The following is a 24,466-nucleotide window of genomic DNA, read 5'->3' on the forward strand; positions in this document are numbered from 1 at the left end:
ATTGACAGCCGGCTGAACAGGAGCCAGCAGTGTGCCCAGGTGGCCAAGAAGGCCAATGGCATCCTGGCTTGTGTCAGCAATAGCCTGGCCAGCAGGGACAGGGAAGGGATCTGACCCCTGTACTCGGCACTGGTGGGGCCGCCCCTCGATTCCTGTGTTCAGTTTTGGGCCCCTCACTACAAAAAGGACATTGAATGACTCGAGCGTGTCCAGAGAAGGGCAACGGAGCTGGTGCAGGGTCTGGAGCACAGGTCGTACGGGGAGCGGCTGAGGGAACTGGGGGTGTTTAGTCTGGAGAAGAGGAGGCTGAGGGGAGACCTCATCGCCCTCTACAGCTCCCTGAAAGGAGGTTGCAGAGAGCTGGGGATGAGTCTATTTAACGAAGTCATAAGTGATAGGACAAGAGGTAATGGCCTCAAGTTGTGCCAGGGAAGGTTTAGACTGGATATTAGGAAGCATTTCTTTACAGAACGGGTTGTTAGGGGTTGGAATGGGCTGCCCGGGGAGGTGGTGGAGTCCTCATCTCTGGAGGTGTTTAAGAGTCGGGTCGACATAGCACTGTGGGATCTGGTGTAGTTGGAAATTGTCAGTGCTAGGTTAATGTTTGGACTAGATGATCTTCAAGGTCCTTTCCAACCTAGTTGATTCTGTGATTCTTTGATTCTGTGAAGAGCTTTATTTCAATTATAAGGCATCAATATATACGTGCTTTTGATAGTTTGTTGTGTACATCATCTTAAATTGTAAGAATGAGGAAAAGGATTTGCTCAACTACACTTATATACTAACTCTAACAGTGCTGTTGCTCAGTTACTATTACTCTACCTTAGCAAAGGAGTAAGGCCCAAGATGCTGTCCTGAATAGCTGGAATGTTTATCACATCATTTTAACGTAAATACTTTTTGCCCTGCGCATTTTTTTTCTGAGTTATACAACTAAATCACCATTAGTCTGCACAATCAGAGGATTAGGACTGTCTTTTCCTGAGAACAAATTGAACAATAATATTCCTTCAGGGGAAAATCTAGAGTCGTTCAGCCTTTTGAAAAAGCTTAGGTGACTGTTTTTCTAAAACAGTATCAAACAGGAAGTCTAGAAAACAATAATCTTGGAAGAGTCTACATTAATTACAGAAGCATAGTTTCATAGAATTATAGAATCATAGAATGGTTTAGGTTGGAAGGACCTTTAAAGCTTATCTCATACAATCCCTCTGTCCTGGGCAAGGACATCACAACTAGATCAGGTTGCTCAAAGCCCATTCAATCTGACCTTGAATGTTTCCAGGAATGGGACATCTACAACTTCTCTATGAAACCTGTTCCAGTGTATCACCACCCTCACAGTAAATATCTTGTATATATCTAGTCCAACTCTACCCTCTTTTAGTTTAAAATCAGTACCCCTTATCCTATTGCTACAGGCCCCGTTAAAAAGTCTGTCCCCTTCTTTCTCATAAGCCCCCTTTAAGTATTGAAGGGCTCCAAAAGGCTTTCCCCAGAGTCTTCTCTTCTCCAGGCTGAACAACCCCAACTCTCTCAGCCTTTCTTCATAGGAGAGATGTTCCATCCCTCCAGTCATTTTTGTGTCCCTCCTCTGGACCCACTCTGACAGGTTCATGTATTTCCTGTGCTGAGGACTCCAGAGCTGGACACATATTACTCCAGGTGGGGTCTCACCAGAGAGGAGTAGAGGGGCAGAATTACCTCCCTTGACCTGCTGGCCATGTTTCTTTTGATGCAGCCCAATATGTGGTTGGTTTTCTGAGCTATGAGCACACATTGCCAGCTCATATCCATCTTTTCATCGACCAGTAGCCCCAAATCCTTCTCAGCAGGGCTGCTCTCAATCCTTTCATCCCCCAACCTGTATTGATATCAAGGGTTACCCCAATCATACCCCAAGTGCAGGACCTTGCGCTTGGCCTTGTTGAACCACATGAAGTTCACACGGGCCACTTCTCTAGCTTGTCCGTGTCTATATGGCATCCAATCCTTCAGGCACGTCAACTGCATCACACAGCTCGGTGTCATCTACAAACTTGATGGGAGTGCACTCGATCCCACGGTCTATGTCACTGATGAAGATATTAAACAGCATCATAGAAGAAATTCATACAGTAAATTTACAGGTTAGACCCAACTCCCAGGTTAGATCAGGTTGCCCAGAACTTTGTTCAATATAAATGTGAAGGTATATCTCGAAGAACAAAGCTTCCACAGTTTCTCTGGGCAATCTGGTCCACCACTTCACCATCCTTATTATGCAAATTATTACCTTACATATAATTAAATTTTCCTTTGCTCTAATTTGTTTCTGTTGTTTCTCATACTTTTGCTGTGCATCTCCAAGAACAGTATGGATCCATGTTCTCTTTAACCACTCACTGGGTAGTGAAACACTGCAATTACCTACATTTTCTCAACATTTCATCTCCAGTTTGAACAAACCCAGCTTTCTCAGCATCTCTTCATATATCCTGTGCTCAGGTCCACAGACTATATTAATAGCCTTCTGCGAGTGTTGCATCATGGTCAGTGCCTTTCATGTACAGGGTGGACTACAGCTGAATGCAGATGCAATCTCATAAATCTCACACAGAAGAAAATAACTACTCCGCCTCAATCAGCCATCTATGCTTTTTCTAAAGCATAGCATGTAGTTAGCCTCCATTGCTGCAAGAACACACTGCGAATTCATATTCAATTTGTCATCCACCAGGACCCCCAGATCCTTTTATGCAAAGCTGATTTTTAGTCAGTCAGATTCAAGCCTTTACTCTTGCATGGGGTTATTCCATTCCAGGCATGGAAACTTGCATTTGCCTTTGCTAAGCTTCATGGAGTTCCTGCCCCCCAGTATGTTGAGATCCCTTTGAGTGGAAAATAATGGACACACTCAGTCCAGAACAGGGTAGATACTCCTCCTGCTCGCTTTTGCCTTCTATTATATTGATTGCCCTGATGATGCAAAGCAAAAGTCTTTCCCTGACATACAGTTACATAATTTCTAAAGATTCTCTATTTCCTCTCCTTCACCAAGACAGACTTCATACTGCGCTGATAAATAATCAAGTGAAATACTAATGCGTGCACTTCTATAAAATAATACATGCGATTAAAAATAACTCTGACTAGAATGACTGGAAATGTTACAAATAACTTGGTAATTTGAGTGTGAATCAGTAGGTCAACAATGAAAACCTAGATAAAGCATCTCCTTTTGTGTCATTGTAGGATATGTTATTAGATGCTTACAGTTCCACTGGTAAATCCCATAATCATGGTTAACATAATTACAATATCTTTATGAAACAAATGGGTATGTTGCTTATTAGTAGAAGACAAAATCTGTTAAAAGGAAATTAAAAATGTTTATGTGAAACATTTTCTTCTCAAAGTTGTTCTGACTCACTGTCATGTGTACATCCAGACATATCTAGTCAGTCTAATTTGAGCAACAGCTTCTAAAAATACAACAAATCTTTGGTGAATTCTACTGTCAAAGCAGCTAGTTACCCACTTAATTCTGCAGTAGAGCTTGGAAGGCATGGCACTGGTGTCATTGCATTGCTATGAAACTAAACTAAACAGATCTATTATACAAATTTCAGAGCTGGAGGGAGAATAATTTTTAAAATGTGCCTTTGAGAGAATTTAATTCATGGTCCCTAAAGATTCACAGGAGTATATTTAGACACCGTTCTTGATCAAGGTCACTACCTTATTGAGTCTATGTGTTCAGATTTACTCACTAGAATATTTTTAAGAAAACAACTGCCTTTGTCACATGAGAAAATATACATAAATGTATATGCATAAGGAGAATTTGAGTCAAACAAATACATGTAGCCTACAAAAATAGCAGTAAATGAAACATGCTCAAATGACTCTCTAGCACTGAGGTCAATTAGAAGAATACAAAATGTTTCCTGAAAAAGTGTCAGTTGTGAATTATCTTTGCTTAATGTTAATTTCTGGGTGTTCTCATACCTGGGAATTATTTGGAAAAGTGATAGTTTGACTAGTCAAAACCATACCAAGAACTGTTTGTACAACTCAACAGGATAGTTAACTCAGTGTCCTATTGTCCAGGAATTTTTCCTGTCACTGTTTAACCTACATTTGGATAATGTCCAAGTGGTGATTAGTAGCAAGTGGTGTCCCTCGGAGGTTTCTATTGGGAGCAATACTATTTAATATCTTTATTAATGACACAGACAATGGGATTGAGTGCACCCTCAGCAAGCTTGCAGACAACACCAAACTGAGTGGTGCAGATGATTCACTGGAAGGCAGGGATGATATCCAGAGAGACCTTGACAGGTATATTAGAAATAGTGTGACCAGCAGAAGTAGGGAGGTGATAGTCCCCCTGTACTCTGCACTGGTGAGGCCACACCTGGAGTATTGTGTCCAGTTTTGGGCACCTCAATACGAGAGAGATTTCGAGGTGCTGGAGCAAGTGCAGAGGAGGGCAACGAAGCTGGTGAAGGGCCTGGAGAATAAATCCTATGAGGAGCAATTGAAGGAGCTGGGACTGTTTAGTTTGAAGAAGAAAAGGCTGAGGGGAGACCTCATCACTTTCTACAACTACCTGTAAGGACATTGTAGAGAGGTTAGTGCTGATGTCTTTTCACAGTAATTAGCAATAGAACAAGAGGGAATGGTTTTAAACTGCAGCAGGGGAGGTTCAGACTGGACATTAGGAAAAAAATTTTCACAGAAAGAGTGGTCAGACAGTGGAATAGGCTGCCCAGGGAGGTGGTGGAGTCACCATCCCTGGATGTGTTTAAGGGTCGTTTAGATGAGATGTTGGGGGATATGATGTAGGGGAGAACTTGTAGAGTAGAGCTGATGGTTGGACCTGATGATCCGAAGGGTCTTTTCCAATCTGAATGATTCTGTGATTCTGTGACAGGCTTAAGGAGTGGGCCTATATGAACCTCATGAAGTTCAACAAGGCCAAGTGCAAGGTCCTGAGCTGGATTCAGGTCAATCACCAGTATCAATACAGGCTGGGTTATGAATGGATTGAGAATAACCTGAAGAGAAGGACTTGGAGATACTGGTGGATGAAAAATTAGCTATGAGGTGTCAATGTGCACTTGCAACCCAGAAAGCCAGTTGTATCCTGGGCTGCGTCAAGAGAAGTGTGGCCAGCAGGTCAAGGGATGTGATTCTCCCCCTCTATTCTGCTCTCATGAGACTCCACCTGGTATACTGCCTCCAACTCTGGGGTCTCCAGTACAATAAAAGCATGGACCTGTTAGAGAAGGTCCAGAGGAGGGCTTCAAAAATGATCAACAGGCTGGAACACCTCTCCTATGAAGAAAGGCTAAGAGAGTTGGAGTTGTTCAGCCTGAAGAAGAGAAGACTCTGGAGAGACTTTATTGTGGCCTTTAAATATATAAAAGGGGCTTATAAAATGGAGAAAGACTTTTTTCCAGGGCTTGTAGTAACAGGACAAGGAGTCATGCTTTTAAACTGAAAGTGAGTAGATTTAGATTAGATGTAAGGAAAATAATTTTTTCTGAGGGTGATGAGACACTGGTTGTCCAGAGACGTTGTGGATGCCCCATCATTTGAAGTGTTCAAGGTCAGGTTGGGCAGGGCTTTATTAACTTTTAACATTTAACTCAACCTGATCTAGTTGAAGTTGTCCCTGCCCAGGGAGAGGGGTTGGACTAGATGATCTTTAAAAGTCCCTTCCAAACCAAACCATTCTATGATTCTATGATACTGTTATGGAAAGAGCCATAATTTGGTTGGTTGAATTAAATCAATTTTGAGTGAAATGATTAGTAGAATTTTCTTAACTGGAATATTGGATTTTGTCCAGCTGCATTTCAGGGAGCAGTAAGGGCCAGCTGCTCCCTGAGGGAAGGAAAGATGGGAGACAGCGGTAACACCAATGTAAGCAGTGTCCTTACAAACAAGGTGTTATCCCATAGGGTCTGAACACAGCAAGCAGGGCAGAAGCTTAGTATCAGAGTCCATCAACAAGCAGGTGATGATGAAGCAAGTTTAGCATCCATTCAGAGAGTCCAGTCAGAAGCAAATCAGACAGGGTCAGAGACAAGACTTGGAGACAAGGCTACAACATGGCCTCAGAGTCCTTCCAGGAGAAATGACCAGAGAAGGAACTGTAGCTAGACACACCTAGGCATAGCTCAGGCAGTGACTGAGGCCTGAGCTTAAATGGACACCACAGGCCCATGGGCAGATGGTGTGGGTGCAAGTCCCACTGGAGGCAGCTCGGGGCCATTAAAGCCTGTTGGGGTCCTGATACTATGCTTTTACTTAGATCATAGACTATTTTCCTATACTAATAATTCTTCAAGAGTCAAAGTTTAATAAAAAGTCACTTGATCTACACAGTAAGAAATCACCAGTATGCCCATAGACTGTAAGATACATAATAATTAAGGTTTGTGGATATATATTTATTCACAACCCATGTACATCCAGAGAACCTTAACTTCCATGAAAATTATGTTAATAAAAAAGGTTTCACCTTATCTTCTGTTACTGTGACTTTTAATTTTTTTAAATGCATCTGTGAAGGCTCAGATACATAAAGTAAGGAAGAAGGAAGAAAGCAGTTGTTCACACTTTTTTCATTTAGATCAGACCTGTGTCTCTCCATGCAGAAGTTCAGGGAGAGGTAATGAGCTTCCATGTAAGGACTTTCAATTTTAAAATCTCAAGTAAAATTGCTTTATGAACAATTACACTAATGTAATTAACTTACCTGAAATCTGGAAGACTACCTATATGTATGACAGTTTGCAAGATTGCGCACCAGCTGTGTTCTTCTTCCAGTTCAGCTGCATTTGATTAGCATGGTGCAGCACAGCCTGTATTATCTATTAATAGGAAAATAGGGTTTTGAACTTCCTCTGAAAGAACTAATCACTTTTTTTTCTTTTTTATTGCTAAAAGAACAACAGCTTTGACAAAGACTGCGTTTACTCCTGAAAATTCCCATAGAAACTGTTTGTCTACAAGGAAAAAATATATTTCTGTCTTTCCCTCTCAGCCATTCCTCATTTTTAAAATACAGCAGTACACAGTGATGGATGTTAATAAACAGTAGAGAGACACAGCACTGGCCTCAGCCACCTGAACACTATGTCTGAAAGAGGAGACACACAAGAATTGTTGATGTGTCAAGGGGCTGAATTATAGTTGAGTGTTTGAAACTTTTAATGTCTATTTCCTTATGGCTTACACAGGATTGCACACAAGTCAGCCCTGTCTGCTGATACAGTTTCTCCCCTCCATCTCTAATGATAATGTAACAGAACGATAGGTAATTTCCACGAATAGCTATTTGCTGAGCAATAATAATCTCTGGGAGGGAGGGCTAAAACTATGCTGTCTCTTCACAGCAAGAAATGAGGGAACAGAACACTCAGGACCTAATTTGCACTCTAATAGAAGACAGTGGAGCCTTATTAAAAAAGAACTAGCACAAAACATCATTGCAGCCGTTAAAATATATTGAGATTGCTTTCTGTTGGGGAGGATTTGTAAAAACATGTATGTCCATATACAGTCCTGTACTTTTTTGAAATGCAGTACAAGCATTTCACGTGAGATACTACATAGCACTTAGGCAAATATGGCACACCACCCGGGAGCCACCAGGACCAGGCGCTGCCCCAGGACAGAAAGCGGCAACATGGTGACAGGGCACAGACCTTCCCAGGCAACTCCCCGTCCCTGACCCAAGCAAGGCGAGCAGGGCAGGCCCGGGGGTGTCAGCTCAGGCCATCCCAGAGCCCAGATCACCACGCAAGTCTGTGTGAGCAGGCAGGCCCGAGGCCAGGCCGGGAAGGCGGGCAGGCAGGCAGCGCCAGGTGAGGGCAGCTGGGCTCAGGCACAGCCGGGCTGGGCTGGGCTGAGGCCAGGCAGGACGTGGGCCTGTGGGTGTGGGTCAGGACCAGTGGGGCCACAGCCAGGCCAGGGACACTTGCACCGGCCACTCAGCGGGAGCCATGGATGTGGGCCAAGGACTATAGCTGCCACTGAAAGCAAAGCCTTGCTCTGAGGAATATAGGCTTGCAAACAGAGGAATATAGCAATTTGTACACAAGAGAAAATGACAGCATGCTTTGTGAGGGTACTGTTTGAAACCCAACATCTAACAAAAAAAAAAAATTAAAAACACATGATTCAGATAATCACAAAAGTGACATAGGAGAGGCAAATGCAATCCCTTTGTATGATCCCACACCGAAGGCTGGGAACCAACAGAGTCTGTGGCATGTGGTAGCTGATGAAGAGGAAGACTGTATAAAGTGTTTTGGCAAGTAAGAGTAGAGGGGAGACACATGTCTAAGGAACAAGCAGTCATGGATGCCTGGCATCAGGGGATGAGACAAAGAAGTTGCAGCAAGTCCTAGAAAAAGTAGAGTACGGAAGGATGGTAAAAAAGCATCTGAGAGCATAGATCAGAGAAAATGGAGGCATACAAAGAGCTTCCATGACCTCTTCTTTCCTCTGTGTCTTTTAAAAGCCTTTAAGCCTGGCTAAAGTTGTTAGAGTGTTTCATCTTTTCAGATTACCAAAGTGATTACAATGTACTATTTATACTAAGGCAGTACTCTAAAACCTTGGTCAAGGATCATCAACCCTACCCAGCAAAATGCTGTGTAAAATGACAGTCCATATTTGCAGGCCGCATATCCAAGAGAACATAACGAAAAAATCGTATGCTTTTAGATTTCTCCTCAAGATCTGACATCTTCCAGGTTATGTCTATAGAGGAATAAAAAATTATGTTAGATCTATATCTACGTTATTCATATACTATATTTATTATATATTTATACTATATATAATATTTATATATTATATTAGTATATTATATTTGTATTACACAGTCCAACTTCAGAATCTGGGTATTATGAGCAAAACACATTCATACAAAAGGCACTAGATAAATTTTAATAAAATATAAAAATTATACAAAATAAGTCTAACTTTCCCACCCAGTAAACATACTCTTCTGATTCTGCTTTTGCAAACACAGAAACTCAACTTTCAACATTTTCAAAAAAAGGGAGGTTCAGTGTTGCAAACTGTAATATGACTACAGATGGTTCAGGAAGACTGAATTTTGTGCTTTTAGTTTGCCTTTTTCATAGCCACATCCTATTACCTAGTAGGCTATACCAGTCCTTCTCAAGCCCACAGAGGATATTTTTTCCTCTCTAATTTGGCTAATAGCAGCAAAAGATAACAAAACAAACAAAGATTAAGAGGCAATTTGCTATGTGGTGCATAGCCAGGTTAATAAAGAGAACTCCTGCTGGTAGCATGTTCTTAGTGAGTAATGCACTTCATTTAGCTCAATTACCTCGACCAAGAAAATTACCATGCTTATTAGTGCTTGCCATCCACTAGTTGCAACACATCAATTCACCAAATAGATGCATCTTAGAGAAACTATGTCCCATCAAAAGAAAAAAATCTCAGCACTCTGGTGAAGCAGATCCAGTATCAACCCTCTGCAGATTCTCCAGAAATCCCCGATTACTGTAGGAACACCAGGGACCCGAAAGGATGACACTCATGGAGCTAAACTCCAATGAGCCTGAGATAAAGTAAAAAAAAGCCAATGCTGGGCACTTCTGAAAAATCCCAGTTTAAACATAGATACAAGCATATTTTAAAAGAAATACCTTTCCTTAGTTTTTTCCAGCTAATCACTTCAGTACTTGAAATTGTAAACAGATGGAATGCAACCAGTATGTTTTGTACATCTGACTGAAAAGACATTAATGTATTTAAAAAATCAAATACTTTTCTTAGCACTTACATTCCTTGTGCTTAGGTCTTTCTTTCAGAGCTTGTCACTTTTAGTGCTTGGATTTGAATTTCTGCAACGGCTAAATTGAGAACCTGCAAATTAAATAGAAAAGTGATTGTGTGCTGCCTGTACCAAAATGGATTAACTTGCTGTAATCATTGCTGAGATGCATTTCCTTAGAGCCTTTACATTCTATCCGTTCTGCAGGATGCAGTTACCGATGCTATTTAATGCCATTCACTCTGCACGACATCAAGTAGGTAGCCTGAAGTTAAAAAGGTAGCGAATTCAGTTTTCCCTTGAAGACTAAATGAAGCAACTAAAGGGATGGCAATGACATTTTACAGACTGAAATGCTGCTCTTTCTTTTTCCTTGTGTTATTTTAAATTATATTTTCGTAATATTCATACATACTTATTTCTGTTGAAATGGGAGAAATTTTTTTTTTAGAATATGTAGGAAAACAAAGGTATAGTTCATCATACTTTGCCACTGATTTATTTCTTTAATTAAAAGCATGTTGTGTAACTCCTCCATTGACCTAACGTTTTTCAGAGTAAAAAGATACCTTTTTTTATGAAGGAAGAAATGATAATATATTTAAAATATTGTCTCTGCTATTATCTGTTGAGTCAATCACAGGGACAAAAGCAAATCAATGAGCATTGTGACAGGTACACTTCTGTGTGTAGTACAAAGCATTTATATTTAAATTGCATTTATATTTAAATTACATTTATATGAAACGTTTTCAAGTAAAGGAAAACTGATTATTACTTCATGACAACTGTAAGTATTCATGCCTATAATTAATCTTGTCCAATACTTTTTATTAAAACACTGTGTCTCCAGTTATTTACTCATTTTTCAGATATTATCTATTTAAGATGAAAACGTCCCATGTTGAGCAGCACAAGAGAGGAATAGAGGAAATAGCGACAGGCAGAGATATGAGGATCAGATGAGAAGTCAGAGGGGTCTGGCACTCCAGTCTTATTCAGTGCCCTGAATAAATGATACTCGGGAGGAGATGTGAGATGATCTCTTGTACACATGAACATGCCTACTTTGTCACTGAATTTGGAAAAGAATGCGGCAGGAGCCTGCAGAACGGGAAATAATGGTTTTAAATGGAGGTAATTGGAAGTCATCTTAGAGGAATGGGTTCTTTCTCTCTCTCACCAAGTTTCTTTGTGATACCCGGAAAGCTACATGAAATTAGTTCCTACACAGGTGGCTGTATAGCAGGTTACCACTAACAAAAGTAGAATTGCAACAACATTGGTTGCACCAAGTTAGTTTTGTATAATTAACACAGGCAACAATAGTACATGGCATGAAGTTCAGCATATTGTGAAAGTCTGTCAGGGTTCCCAATAGCGGAGCAGAGCAACTTCAGTTGTCACACAAGCTGAACCTATGTCACTACTTCTTTCTCTGCTTTTACGATGTCATTTGAATTAAAGCTTCCCGAAGTGTATATTAGCTAAAAGATTCTTATTCAGGTACTCACACCTCTGAACATTGAAAATTATAAAATTAACTAATATTCTTAGACATCATACAATTATTACCCTTTTCTCAATTTTTTTTTCCTTTGCAAAAAAACAGTAATAGAAAATGAAACTGTTAAAATGGCCAAAAAGTAAGATAAAAGAGAAGGGACTATACATTTTATCCCCTGGCCACAATGAATAGGAAAAATTGTACCAAAACCAATTTATGTTGAGAAAATCCATACAGTGAGGTTAGTGAAGCACTAAAATAAATTCTTTAGGAAGATTATGGAATTGTCATCACTAGACATGAACAGGTTAGATAAGAAAATGAGGAATGGCACAGACAAACTTCATCCTGCTTTGAGCTGTGGAGACTAGGATTACAGGATGTCTCAAATTTCTCTACAGTCCTATGTTTGTGTGATTTTTTTTAGGATCTGCATGAAAACAGGTGAGAAACAAAAGCACCTATGGGACATTTTATTGCAACTTTTTTTAAAATTCACTCTGGGAAATACTACGGTGTTTTAATTTTAGCCTTTTATTTCCTGTGTATTAATAAAAACTGACAAATAAGAAGTTTGAAGGATTTGTGTTGTGCTCATGAACTCTGTACAGCACTGGATCATATTCTGATTAACAAGTATCTTCCTTAGCCATAAATTATTATATGCTTATGTAAATAAGTTCTGAGTTTGCATTTAAATGTGTTTGAATGTAGCAGATGTTATATGTGTATGATACAAAAAATATTTTAAAATTCCTGATAAGAGGCAGATGTCCCAGACAGATTTAATCACTTACAGATAAGAAAGCCCCAATGACACAACAGCACCAGATAAGGAAACATTTGAGGCAAGACTGTCTCATTTATTATCATATGGTTCTTAGAATATTATAATTTTGTTCTAAAATTATTAGTGTCAGAAATGATGCTTCCCTTAATTTTTAAATCATAGTAAATATCCAATTAAACAACTTTATATCACTAGTAACATTAAAGAAAGGTGATTTTTCAAAGTTAATAGATACTTTCAACATTCATTCTACTTCCTTTTGCATAGTTCATATTGCAAAATTACAAATTAAAATAAAATCTTATTTACATTTTAATCAGGTACCTCAGTGAGAGTTCTAATATGTGCTCAGCATTGAGACAGACTTCTCCTTAAAGAGTACTACAAAGAAGATTAGAGGATTCACAGCCTGTTGTGATTGAATAACCAGGAGGATTGTCAAAGAAGCTGCTGTGACAAACCTTTGAACTAAACAGGGAGAATCTCATGCAGCCTAGATGATTAGATTTCAGTGGGCACTGCATCAAGAAGTTTGTTCTGAGTCCAATGCCAGTAGATAACTCTGAAAGGCAGTGCCTTCCTTGAACATTGTTGCTTCTATATCTGTTTTGCTGTATGAGTACAACGTGAGACTTGGGAAATAGATGATTTCTGCATTTTATTTCAAGAACACTTGCTTAGGACTCAAACAAGCATAATCTCTATACAAAGACTAAACTACAGGAAAGCCATGAATTCCAATGGAAAGGGTTTTTTTTGCATGGTATTCACATGAAGATTATTAATGTTTATGGCCTATTCTTTTTTTTATATATAACCAAAACCAACACATTTTTATGTCACTGTGTTTGAATTAATGAAATCTGTAAGAAAATAGATGGAACAGAAGTAATATCAGTTTAAATTCAAATTTTATTGCAAAGAATAACTCAATCCTAAAATAGAATAAAAATAAAAATGTATTTTATTCTTTTTTATTGCAAAGAAAAGTTAATATACTGCCTGTATTTCAAAACATACAGTAAATAGCAAAAGACATGATCTTTTGCTATTTACTGTATGTTTTGAAATACCCATCTACTGAAAGATGGGTGTCTCTCAAACACTTTCCCTCTTAAAAGAAGAGATGATGGGGCAGAAGAAGATACTTGTTTCAAGACTGCTAATGAAAATTAAAATTTAATTCAGAGCTTTTTAAAATTCCATTGAATCTAACTTCTCAACAGTTTGTTTCAAGACTGTAAGATAATAGATTTATCTTAGAAACTCACTTTCTTAGCACTTGAGCTGTTGAGATTTTTTTGTAGTAGTGAACTCATTGGTATGTGTACAAGTAAGTCACTCATTCACTTTCCAAACCTTTACATATTTCAAGTTTGTTTGCTGAAAAGTATTTCCTATCGTGCTGCATACATTCTCTTACATTCTTGGGAATCACTGCATCCAATAGTTTTCATGATCTTAGCTAATATAATCTTGAAGTCTGCCATCCTTGTTTCAACTGCTCCTCATATTAGAAGGCTGTCTGCAATCCCAGTCTTTAAAGGTTTAGAAACTTTCTTCAGACCTTTAGTCATGATATTTCTATTCACATTTATTCTTATTAAAATGCTGTTCCTCAGCTCAGAAACCCCTTTTCCATATATAGATCTTCACGAAAATTTGAATTTATATACAATATATATTTTATTATTTTTTATTGCCTCTCAATCTGTTTTGCCGTCTTTTTCAAATCCATGTTCCTAGTAGCCTTGATCTGTCTAAGAAACTTTATACAGTTTCCTACTTTAATTCACATTTTGAGTATAGTTGGTCAGAATAACTATCACTATTGGCTTATATGCCAATATTAATGCTTTCTTCACTGGCAATATATCAGATGCATTCTAAGGTTACATTTGCACCAGTATTTTTCATAGCCAGATTACAGTATCGTTTATAAGCAACCAACTGTTGACTAAAATACTTGGATATTTATCCTTTTGTTATCTGCAATTGATGATCCCACCATTTACAAAAGAAATTCTTACAATTTTTCCTAAATGCATGTCTGCATTATGTAGCATTAGACTTGTTCTCATTTCTATTATTCAGTCTAAATAATTCAATTTTTCCTATAGAGGAATCAGTCCTACTTTTTAATCTTCTAAATCCAATGTCCTATCAAACACCATTAGTACACTACTATATTTTTTACCAACGTCATTAAAGATAATATTAAAGCTCACTCCTAAAACTCTGTCAGCTTCCTGTGCAGGCAAAGGAGAAGGATAGGCTCCTTTAGCAGGCACTTCAGAGCAGAAACCTATCTTAGTCATTCTGAGTATCTCTTCAGAGAAGCCTTCTATTGACTATAAAGGGAGAATAATCAGAATAGCTAAAGTTAGCTTTTTGGAATACCCCTGTTTCTGTACCAGGCAGATGACTAGCATTTTTTTTTCCGTTACAGAGAAACATTAGATTTCCTAGTAATTTAGTATGTGTGAATTTAGACTTGGAACTGAGGACAGATAGAGGGTTCTGGTTTCTATAGCATTACCCACACTGGGATTGTCAGCACAAATTGAGGATGTTTTTGAATCAATACCCTGAATCTAGGCCATGATGCCTAGAACTAGATTTTTCTATCTCAGTTAAATCTTCCTCATGTTTTGTAGACATTTGTATAGCCATGTGTTGCTATATCCTTCTGAAAATTGGTTATTTCAATTAGAATCTCCAGAATTTATTTAAAACAACAGATTATTTTTTCAAGACACAGGTTGTAAATACAATCATAAATCATAATGTTGATGCTCAATGAAAACATTAAAAGTTATATTGCAGGATCATTAATTTTATTTCCAGGCATATAAAATAAAGTTTCTTAAATGCTGCAGAAAGAAGGGTTATAACCAAAATCAACAAAAAGTTGTATGGACTTTTTTCAGGCAGCAGCATACATTTCTGAAATACTTTTTCTCAGGGATCACTTGGTAGATAAAAGATGAAATTGAACTCAGGTATTTGGTGTTTATGGCCAAAAAAAGAAAGAATTAAACTCTAAATTGCAACTTCGAAAATTATAAACTTGACTTATTCTGAAATAACAGATTGCATTTCTTGATCCCTGTTTTGATTGAACTCTTAACACAGAAAAATTCCAAGTCACAGTACTTAACAGATGTTATATACATTAGCACACTCAACCACACAGTATTCCCATGGCCTGTTCTTTCAAGTGCATTTTCTTTCACAGCGCTATAGGTGTCTAAATTTTTTCTCTTGCCATGGGGAGAATTAAGGCACTGTAATTTTATTCACTAAACAATCAAGTTTATACCTACATGTTAAAAAGATAAAACATACAAATTAAAAACATAAGAAAACTGCATTATTATTACACTTGTTATATATATGTTGCTATTGTTAAACAAAATATATTTGAGGTAATAACAAAACTGTGAGAATACGACATGAGTTTTGGTCTTGACTTTTTCATTTCCTGGCCATGTGAAATTATTACTTCTACAGGGAATAAACATTTTGACTCTGTAAATGACTATATAATGTATTAAGTAATGTATACCTAGGCCTATTGCAACATATTGCACAAAGGTCAGAGATAAATTTGCTTAAAAAATAACATATCAGCTTAGAGACAAATCCTAACACTATCTAATGTGAGAGATGGAGTTAAGTTTATTCAACATGACTTAGACAAGTTTGAATAAGCTTCATTAGCCAAGACTATTTAAAGTGCATCTCCACATAAAGCACATGTAAAACACACATCTTCAAATTAAGTGTTCAACATGTGACCTCTCCCATCTGTATTAACCAGAGAAAACTTAAAGTAAGCATTTTGTTACTAGAAAATAATAGACGAGAAGATAATTCAAGTCAAATGAGAAGTAGGGCAAGGAAAATCAATTTCTTATCAACTGTGGGGCAAGTAACTTTAAACAAATTCACATAGTATCTAATCAGTACCAAATAACAACATGGTTCCTTTGGGCTATATGGCAATGATAAAGCACCAAAATCATGATAGAGGTGACTTTAACTTTTATTGGAAAGGCTGTTAAATAACAAGAAAATCCCACACAATTTATAGTTTATCCCTGGAAAGCAGATAGAAGGGGCCTTTGGCACTTGAGATAAGTGTATTTTACTACAAGATAGCTAATGCCCTGAGCAAATACAGCAACAGCAAGGAGTAAGAATTATTTGAAATTCATTACATAGAAAGTGAAAAACTAATTGTGACATGTTAGCTCAAAACAAGAAAGGATTTCATTACACTGCAGATGGCCTGAGCAAAGGGAATATGTGACACAAAAGGAACTGTGATAAGATTACAAAGTATATCAGAACTGTTTGATTAATCTTCTGTCTGGGGAGGTTTAAGAAATAGACACTACAGAAGACTTAAAGGAATGATAAGCACATACTTCCAGACTTCTGCTTCTTCTGCTTTTAACAGCTTATCTCCATTTTATCAAATGGTTTTGTTGCTGAAGGACTTTTGCATCCTTAAATTATATTTCCTTGGTCACCGTGATATGCGTTGTGTCTTCAGAAAACCATGTTTCTCAAAAAGCTACACACATCCCACTCTGACACTCTTCTATTTTAGTTATGGCTTCTTCTGTTAGGAACTTCAAAGTAGGTTTAGGTCTTGAGGAAACACTGTGTTTATTCAAAGATCACTTTGTAGTGTTTTTCATTTCTTCCTTACCCAAGTTGCTGTCATATCACTTTCCCTCTACTCACCTTTAGGAAGGTCTTCTCAAGAATCTAGAAATTTCAGGCATGCTTCACTCCTGGTCTGCCTCTTCTCTTGCTGTAACATCCACATCCCCATGGTATTTGGGACAGAGTTGAAAAACTGTTAAGAAAAAAAGAACAATTCTCTGCTGTGCCCCCTCTATCAGTATCCTGGTTTTGGCTGGGATAGAGTTAATTTTCTTCCCACTGGGGGGGGAGTGGGGGGGAGGAGTGAATGAACAGCTGTGTGGTGTTTAGATGCTTGCCTAGTTAAACCACCACAGTACTCCATCTGTTGTTATCTCAACCCTTTGTGCCCCATGCTGGGTGACAAAAAGGACAGGTGTTCATTCACTCCTCCACCCCCAGTGGAATGGAAGAGACAATCAGAAAATAAAAGTGAAATTTGTGGGTTGAGATAGAGGCAGCTTAATAGGACAGAAAAGGAAGGAGGGGAGGGAATAAATAATAATAATAAAGAATTAGAATATACAAAACAAGTGATGCACAGGGCAATTGCTCATCACTTGCTGACCAATGCCCAGCCAGTTCCCAAGCAGCAGCCCCTGGCCAGCTTTCCCCCCAGTTTATATACTGAGCATGACGTCATATGATACGGAATATCCCTTTGGCTAGTTTGGGTCAGCTGTCCTGGCTGTGCCTCCTCCCAGCTTCTTGTGCCCCCCAGCCCTCTTGCTGGCAGGGAAGTATGAGAAGCTGAAGAGTCCTTGACCGCTGCTTAGCAACAACTAAAACATCAGTGTGTTATCAACATTATTCTCATTCTAAATCCAAAACACAGCACTACACCAGGTACTGGGAAGAAAATTAACTCTATCCCTGCCAAAACCAGGACAAGTGGGCATAGCTGGCATGGCTTCAGTACAGGGGTGGCAGTTGTGGCCTGTGTGGAAGGAGGCCTTGAGTTGCCCTGTGTCAGTCACAGCCATTACCAGCCAGCTCTGACACCAGTGTGTGACAACAGCTAAGAAGTGTTGATGCTAGGATAGAGAAGTCCAAATGTATGGTCCAGCTGCCAGCCAGTGGCACTCCAAAACAGCCCAGTTTGCATAATCAGACATTAGCATGTAATTGAGGATGAAATTTCTAGTATGAATAAGCCCAAAAGAGTTGATCAGGAATCACTCTCAAATAGATTTTCTAATTGACTGCACAGCATGCATAGATTCTATTAAAAGCATTAGTTTCAGTGCAGAATGTGAGATTGCAGGTGTTCGAAAATCAGCAATCCTCAGGTTTGAAGAAATGCTGTGAGTGCTAGAATATCAGCTCAGTGTTACTATGACCCTGAGTAAAGTCTTAGTGGAAACAGAAAAAACGTCAACAAGAACACTAGTGGTTTGTTTCCATGTAGTAAAACAGATTGATTTTTTACTTCATGTTAACTAATACCCATTACAAAAAAACCCTAGATTAAATCAGTTTTCCCAATATTAGGTAGCATAAAGTAGTCACAATCTCTCCTCCCCCACCTGCACATCAGTCTTTACCTCAGTTATGTCTTGACATCATCAGCATATTACCATATAACGAGCACATTTGTATGCACAGATGGGAAGATCATGCCTTGTATCTTAGAAAATGCATAGAATAAGCACTAGACCTTATATAGCCACAGTGGGAAGTCATTAGTGGAGTGGGCTATACAGAGCACGGGGTACCATGACCTCTTCATTAAATATTGTGTAGACTGCTGCTGGCATAAGCAGGAAGCAAAAGCAGTGAACTTAAGTGTCCACTTACCGTGAATTAAGTGATGTGAATAAGCGCTGTGGCCAGTAAAGATCCTGCTTAATGTCTGACCTGCTCAGAAGAATTAGCACTGTTGTCTTCCATTCTTTCCAGTACATTAAGATTTTTTTCCTTTTGTTTTAATTAGCACACGGAAGCCAACACCTTCAGGTTTCCAACCAAATGAGTATGCTGATGCCCAACTTCAAGAGATTGTGAGAAAAATGCGGGAAAGGGCAACAATCTATAAGGAAAAGCTGAAAGACCCAGTGCTGTCCTCCCCTGAAGGCAGTCCTACAGCTTGTAAGTGACTCCACATATAGCTGTGCATTTGCTGTGTTTAAAGATTAAAATTATTTGTGGGAACAGAAAATACTATGATAAAATTTTCAAGTGAGTATAGCATGTTTACCCACTGAAATGGACCAGTTTGTGCCAACTGAAGTCAATTTATCCATACAGTAAACCAGGTCCTTAGATATGAGCTCCCTTTGAACTCCATCATTGAAGATTTTTGGAGAAAAACCTTAGGCAATGTCTAGAATCATCCCTGTCAAAAAGTTTTTTGTATTTTAAAATAGATCCCAGATAGTTTTATTAATGGGGATGAATCTGAAACACATGAATAAACATACATAACATATGAGTAGATATTAGTCACTTTGAGATTAGATCTGCTGTGTAAAAGTAAATAAAATATTAGCCATGGCACCAATCTTCCAGACACACTGAGGACTATAAGTACATGCTTTGAATAAAGCAAACTCATCTGAAATTAATTAAACATTGACTTCTGACAAAATATGAAGCATAAACCAAATACAATGGTTTTCCCCTTCAGATGAAAGATTGACTTTTTTTTTTTCCTTTCACAAAGAATTGAGTGTGGTGATTTTATATTCTGACATATTTTAGACGTTGTTTATTGTCTACCTGGTTTTTTAATAAGCTGTAAAAAATAGTGCCTAAAGTATTATAAGCTATAACAGCTGATAAAGGATTTTTTTAAAAACTATTTCTTTGTTCATTTACCTCTTTTGTTCTCTTTGTAGAACTTACAATCATTTATTTCTTAAGTAATTATAGATCCATTTTGCCAGTTTACTTCTAAGGTGTTTATCCTACTCAGAGGCAAAGCTACTAGGATTAATGGGACAGAAGCGTGGACAAAATTATCCAGCCCAAAGCTGAAAGAACCGGGCTCAAAGGAGTGTCACGAGACTTTTGTAAGCCTAGAAACATAAAAAACCACAGGCTTCCTATTATTTTCACCTGCTCCATCTTGTGTATCAGGTCTCAAGAGAGGGAAAAAATCAGCCTATGGCACAGACATCTTTTCTTATCTCCATCCTAACTGCATGCATTATTTGCAACAGTCATGAAAAGGGAAATGCCCAGTCACATTAATGAATGCTGAATTATTAATTACCTTATTCTCTGTCAGTCTTTTATGGCATTAGTTGTGGGCACTGTCCAAGGAAATAGAGTTTTACTCTGTAACATGAAGTGCCCTATTGTTGATATCAGATATACCTGATTATATCAGTGGTGATTTTATTCTCCAATCTGTTTTCTAATGCATTCGGTATTGTAATGAATTGTAGCTTTAGTCACCGCCAAGTGTTTTCAGAAACGTGTTTAACATGGTGAGGCTCTTGTACACATTAAAACAGGATGTAGCAACAGAGCCACAATTAAAATGTCACCATTTGCGGCATTCTGTGTGGCTAGCACCATCAAAGAAGAAGCCTCCACCTCAACCAAAAGAAGAAAAAAAAGAAGAAAAGATTGATGACGCAGAAGTAAAGCCAGAGGAGGATCATTACTGCGATATGCTGTGCTGTAAATTCAAAAAAACTCCACTGAAAAAATACATGGAGTATCTGCAGCTACCAGACAGCATAGACTCATACACAGGTAAATTAAAAGCTATGCAATAGAACGGAGTAAAGACATCCTGAAGTGACCTAGTATTACATAGTACCTGAGAGCCACCATAAAATCCACATTCCAGTTTGCAACTCAGAGGGATGTGTAGAACCTGCTCTAAAGAGCATTTATTCCAAATATGGAGAAGACATGAAAAGTGACAACAGTTGTAAAGATGGTATGCACAAAGCTGATATGCAAACCAAGCACGATTAAAACCAAAGTCTTCTGATTCTTGATCTAGAATTTGTCCCATTCATTAGGGCCAAATGATTCTTTTGTCAGTTATACACCAGCAGCATGCAAAATGTATCAAGTTTCTTCAGATGCATTAAATTCTATATGCTCTGATAAACTCATCCTTTTTCCCTTTTGCAAATTCTTTGTGTGACTCCTAGTTCCAACCTATATCACTTTAGTAGTCTGTGCTATTGAAAAAGGGAGAATGGTAGGCTGTTCAGGGCAGAAACATTCCCAGAGACATCAGCAGAATAAATATGTCTAAAGGAATGAGAAAAGATTCTAAGTTCATGCCCGTAGATTCCATTTTTTTTTTTTCTTTCAGATCGCCGCTACGTAGCATGGCTCATGCTTGTGACAGTCGCCTATAATTGGAATTGCTGGTTTATTCCACTTCGTTTTGTGTTCCCATATCAAACTCCAAGTAATAAAATATATTGGTTTACCATAGACATCATTTGTGATATCTGCTACCTGTGTGACGTACTGATTTTCCAGCCCCGAGTGCAATTTTTAAGAGGTGGAGATATAATAGTAAGTATTATCCATGGGATTTCCACTGATAGTAGTTGTGTGTTAAAGTACATTGTAGAAACTCCCTCTAATGTGACACAATTTTTCCTGTTAAGTCAAATCTATGTAAATTTTTTATTTTCAAAGGATACCTATGTACTTCTTCACTGACTTTCAATTATCCTATTTTGGAAGAAGGAAACATATTCTCTGTCTATATTCTTAAAAAACCAAAACAGATTTGAAAGTAACAGAAGAGAGCAGTCGGAACAGGCATAAAGCTCTTTCTCACCAGGAGCATCTATGCATGTGTGTGTTTGTTTGTGTGAAACTTTCCACTTTCTATTCACCTTGTGCAAGAATCATAGCTGAAAACAGTGTATATTGTGCTAGGGCTGGACAGGTTATGCATGTTCTGTTAGAGATTTTGAGATTGTGGATGTCTTTGCCAAAATCAGGGCAAATCCCTGTAATTTCAGGATGCTTTGAAAATAATTTATTTGAGGTATTTTATTTTGGGAAAATATGTACATTCAATTTTGCTTCTTGCTAGTATTTTGTTACCTTTTTATAGAAAAATGCAAAATAAATCTCTAAGCAAGTATCAGAAAAAAGGTAAAAGCTTGTCCTTAACATACCAAAAGGACATGTAGAACATTAACTCTCCTTTGAAATATTTCCTACTTTTGATTCTTTAACTTAAAAAAAGAAAACCTAATGCAGAAAAAAGTTAGATTAGATAACTTAAGTGTGACACTACTGTGCCCATCATGCAGAAAATTCAAAATTATGTATCGCCAAATGTAATTTGGAACTAGATTTAGTTCAGTGATTTTACATAAAATTTTACACATTGTGCATACAAGACATTACTGATACCTTTACAGAGGAATCTCAGATAAAACTGTGCAAATATAGTTTGAATAGATATTAAATGCAGTGCAGTGTAATCTATTTTTCCATGTCAAGATATTCAGTTACTGGCAATCTTGCCTAAATCCTGCAAAACTCGTTTTATGAACAAGGTCAAAAGTCTAACGTAGGAAACTTACCTTGTATTTCCCTTTAAGCTCCTTGTATAATTCATAGATTTTAGTGTGTGAAGAGATCATCTGCTGCCTGATCTCCTGCACTTAGTTTAATGCTTAAACTGATAATAATGAAAATTTGACATGGAAATATCCCAAGATTTTAAAGCTATTTTTAAAGTGTCCCTGGTATAAATACAGAAAGTATAATAATAAATATATTTCTTTAGCTATTTGTGATTATCCTTTCTTATTAAGGTATTAGCATCAGTTCCCATAGAGAGCAATTTAAAAGTAAATAGCTAATCATTACTAATGAATGCAGTGTTGATTATTAAAATGCTAATAATGCTAGCATGTTAATACTAGCTTTCAAAGAGCTAATTTTGTACAGCACCATCAGAAACATTCTTTGCATTTTTCTTGGAACCACTGAAGTCAAATGGAGTCTTTGCCCTGAAATTGAAGGGGTTTGGGTCAAGCACCAACTGGCACAGATGTCTTGAGGGGAAGATTTAGGGGAAAAATGTAATGTGCTCTGCTAGACCAACAGCCAGATGTGGAAAAAATCAGACAAACCCCAAACCTGATCTTTTCAAATAGTTCTAATAAAATCTGGCTTAATGTCAACTGGTCTAATAAAAATACCTCTTCTTCCTACAGGTATTTCTCCATTCATACTTTTAGACCACATTAATATAACTCTGATCATTTCTACTATCAGAAAACAATAATTATTGTCAAATATCAGAGGCTCATTCCTGCCATTCTGTTGTTGACTATGCCTTTTTCTCCTTTCATTATTACTATAGTCAGACAGAGTGGAAATGAAGAAATTCTACCACAGCTCTATGAAGTTTTGGGTAAGCAGACCTTGTGTTATTGATGCCAATATGTAAGTTCAGACTGTAGGATTTCATAGAATTGTTTTCATTCACTAAAAATTACTGTTGGTTTAAGAACATCACCAGAAAACATTGGCTTCATGGCATGTCAGTGCTCACCAACTGAAGACTGTCATCTTCATAAACAGTGTTTAATTGTAAAACAGAATAATTATAAATTCAATTATTAATTCTGAATAATAATACATTGATAAAATAGAATTAATACAATTCCCTGTTTTGATTAATTTGTGCAAGGCTATCCACACACACACGTAAAGGCAATAGCACAGTTTGCCAGACATTCATTATATAATAAAATTTAAAGTCTTGAAATTAGATAATTGCATTCAGTGAACTCATGAAGTATTTTGCGGTACAAAATTAGTCATCACTCACACAAGTAAACAAAAATTCAAACTAAGATTTGTGATTTTTGCAATTTGTAGAAACAAAGATGCATTTGATTTCCAAAAATTGTTTATTTTGTTCCTAAATATTGGTTTTTGCCAATATTTAATATCCAGAGGATAGGTAGTCTGTTGAATTCCTGATACACATATAGGTCTATGACAGAGCCCAGATCTCTGAAATCTGTTATTGCCCCGTCCTCTTCTGTAAATACTTTGGCACCTGCATGCTCCTTATATACTTGAAGTTAAGCTATCCAAGTGTAGGATATACACTATACAGGCAAGTGAGTAGGACAGGGTCAAGGTTACAGCAAGAGAACTAAGTAGATATGTATGGTTTTATTTTAAGTTTGCACTCGCAGTATGTTTAGTGCTCTTGATTTCTGCAGAAACTAATGAGAGTTGAGTGTTCTCATGACATGCAAGATATAGATACAATCTGGGAACCTGTCATATGATTAAGTACTAATTAACAGTTGCTGACATTTAAAGCACTTCTGAATAAATTTTGCCTCCTCTTAGACACATGTCTAAGAGAGGGAGAGAGGCCATAAAAGGCTGTTTAGCCTCAATCAATTTTTTGTTCTGGTTTGTTTTTTTCACCAGAATTCAGGTATTAACTGTATCTGACTTGCACGGCATAAAAGGTCAGTGCTGCAGGCTAGTTGCTGCTGACATGAGTTGCATCTCTCAGAGCAAAGGTATTTCTGATTACAGTGAGATGAAGCCTACAGTTCCACATCCCTCTTTTGTCCCCAAATGATACCAGCATCAGCACAAAATGTCACTGGATCTTTAAAAAGGCCAAGTCAAGTTTGCCACAGCTTTCCTTGACTCCACA

General features: G+C 37.8%; 1 protein-coding gene across 1 annotated transcript in view; it reads left to right on the forward strand.

The window, feature by feature from the left end:
* The window catches only part of CNGB3 (cyclic nucleotide gated channel subunit beta 3), a 68,855-nt gene that overhangs the window by 15,034 nt on the left and 29,355 nt on the right, over positions 1–24,466 (forward strand). Inside the window, exons 4-7 of the mRNA XM_074898764.1 lie at positions 18,767–18,921; positions 20,350–20,535; positions 21,113–21,321; positions 23,141–23,191. Coding sequence (XP_074754865.1) covers positions 18,767–18,921; positions 20,350–20,535; positions 21,113–21,321; positions 23,141–23,191 — 601 coding nt within the window. The remainder of the gene's footprint in view (positions 1–18,766; positions 18,922–20,349; positions 20,536–21,112; positions 21,322–23,140; positions 23,192–24,466) is intronic.

This window comes from Athene noctua, chromosome 2, assembly GCF_965140245.1.
Source record: "Athene noctua chromosome 2, bAthNoc1.hap1.1, whole genome shotgun sequence".
Lineage (NCBI taxonomy): Eukaryota > Metazoa > Chordata > Aves > Strigiformes > Strigidae > Athene > Athene noctua.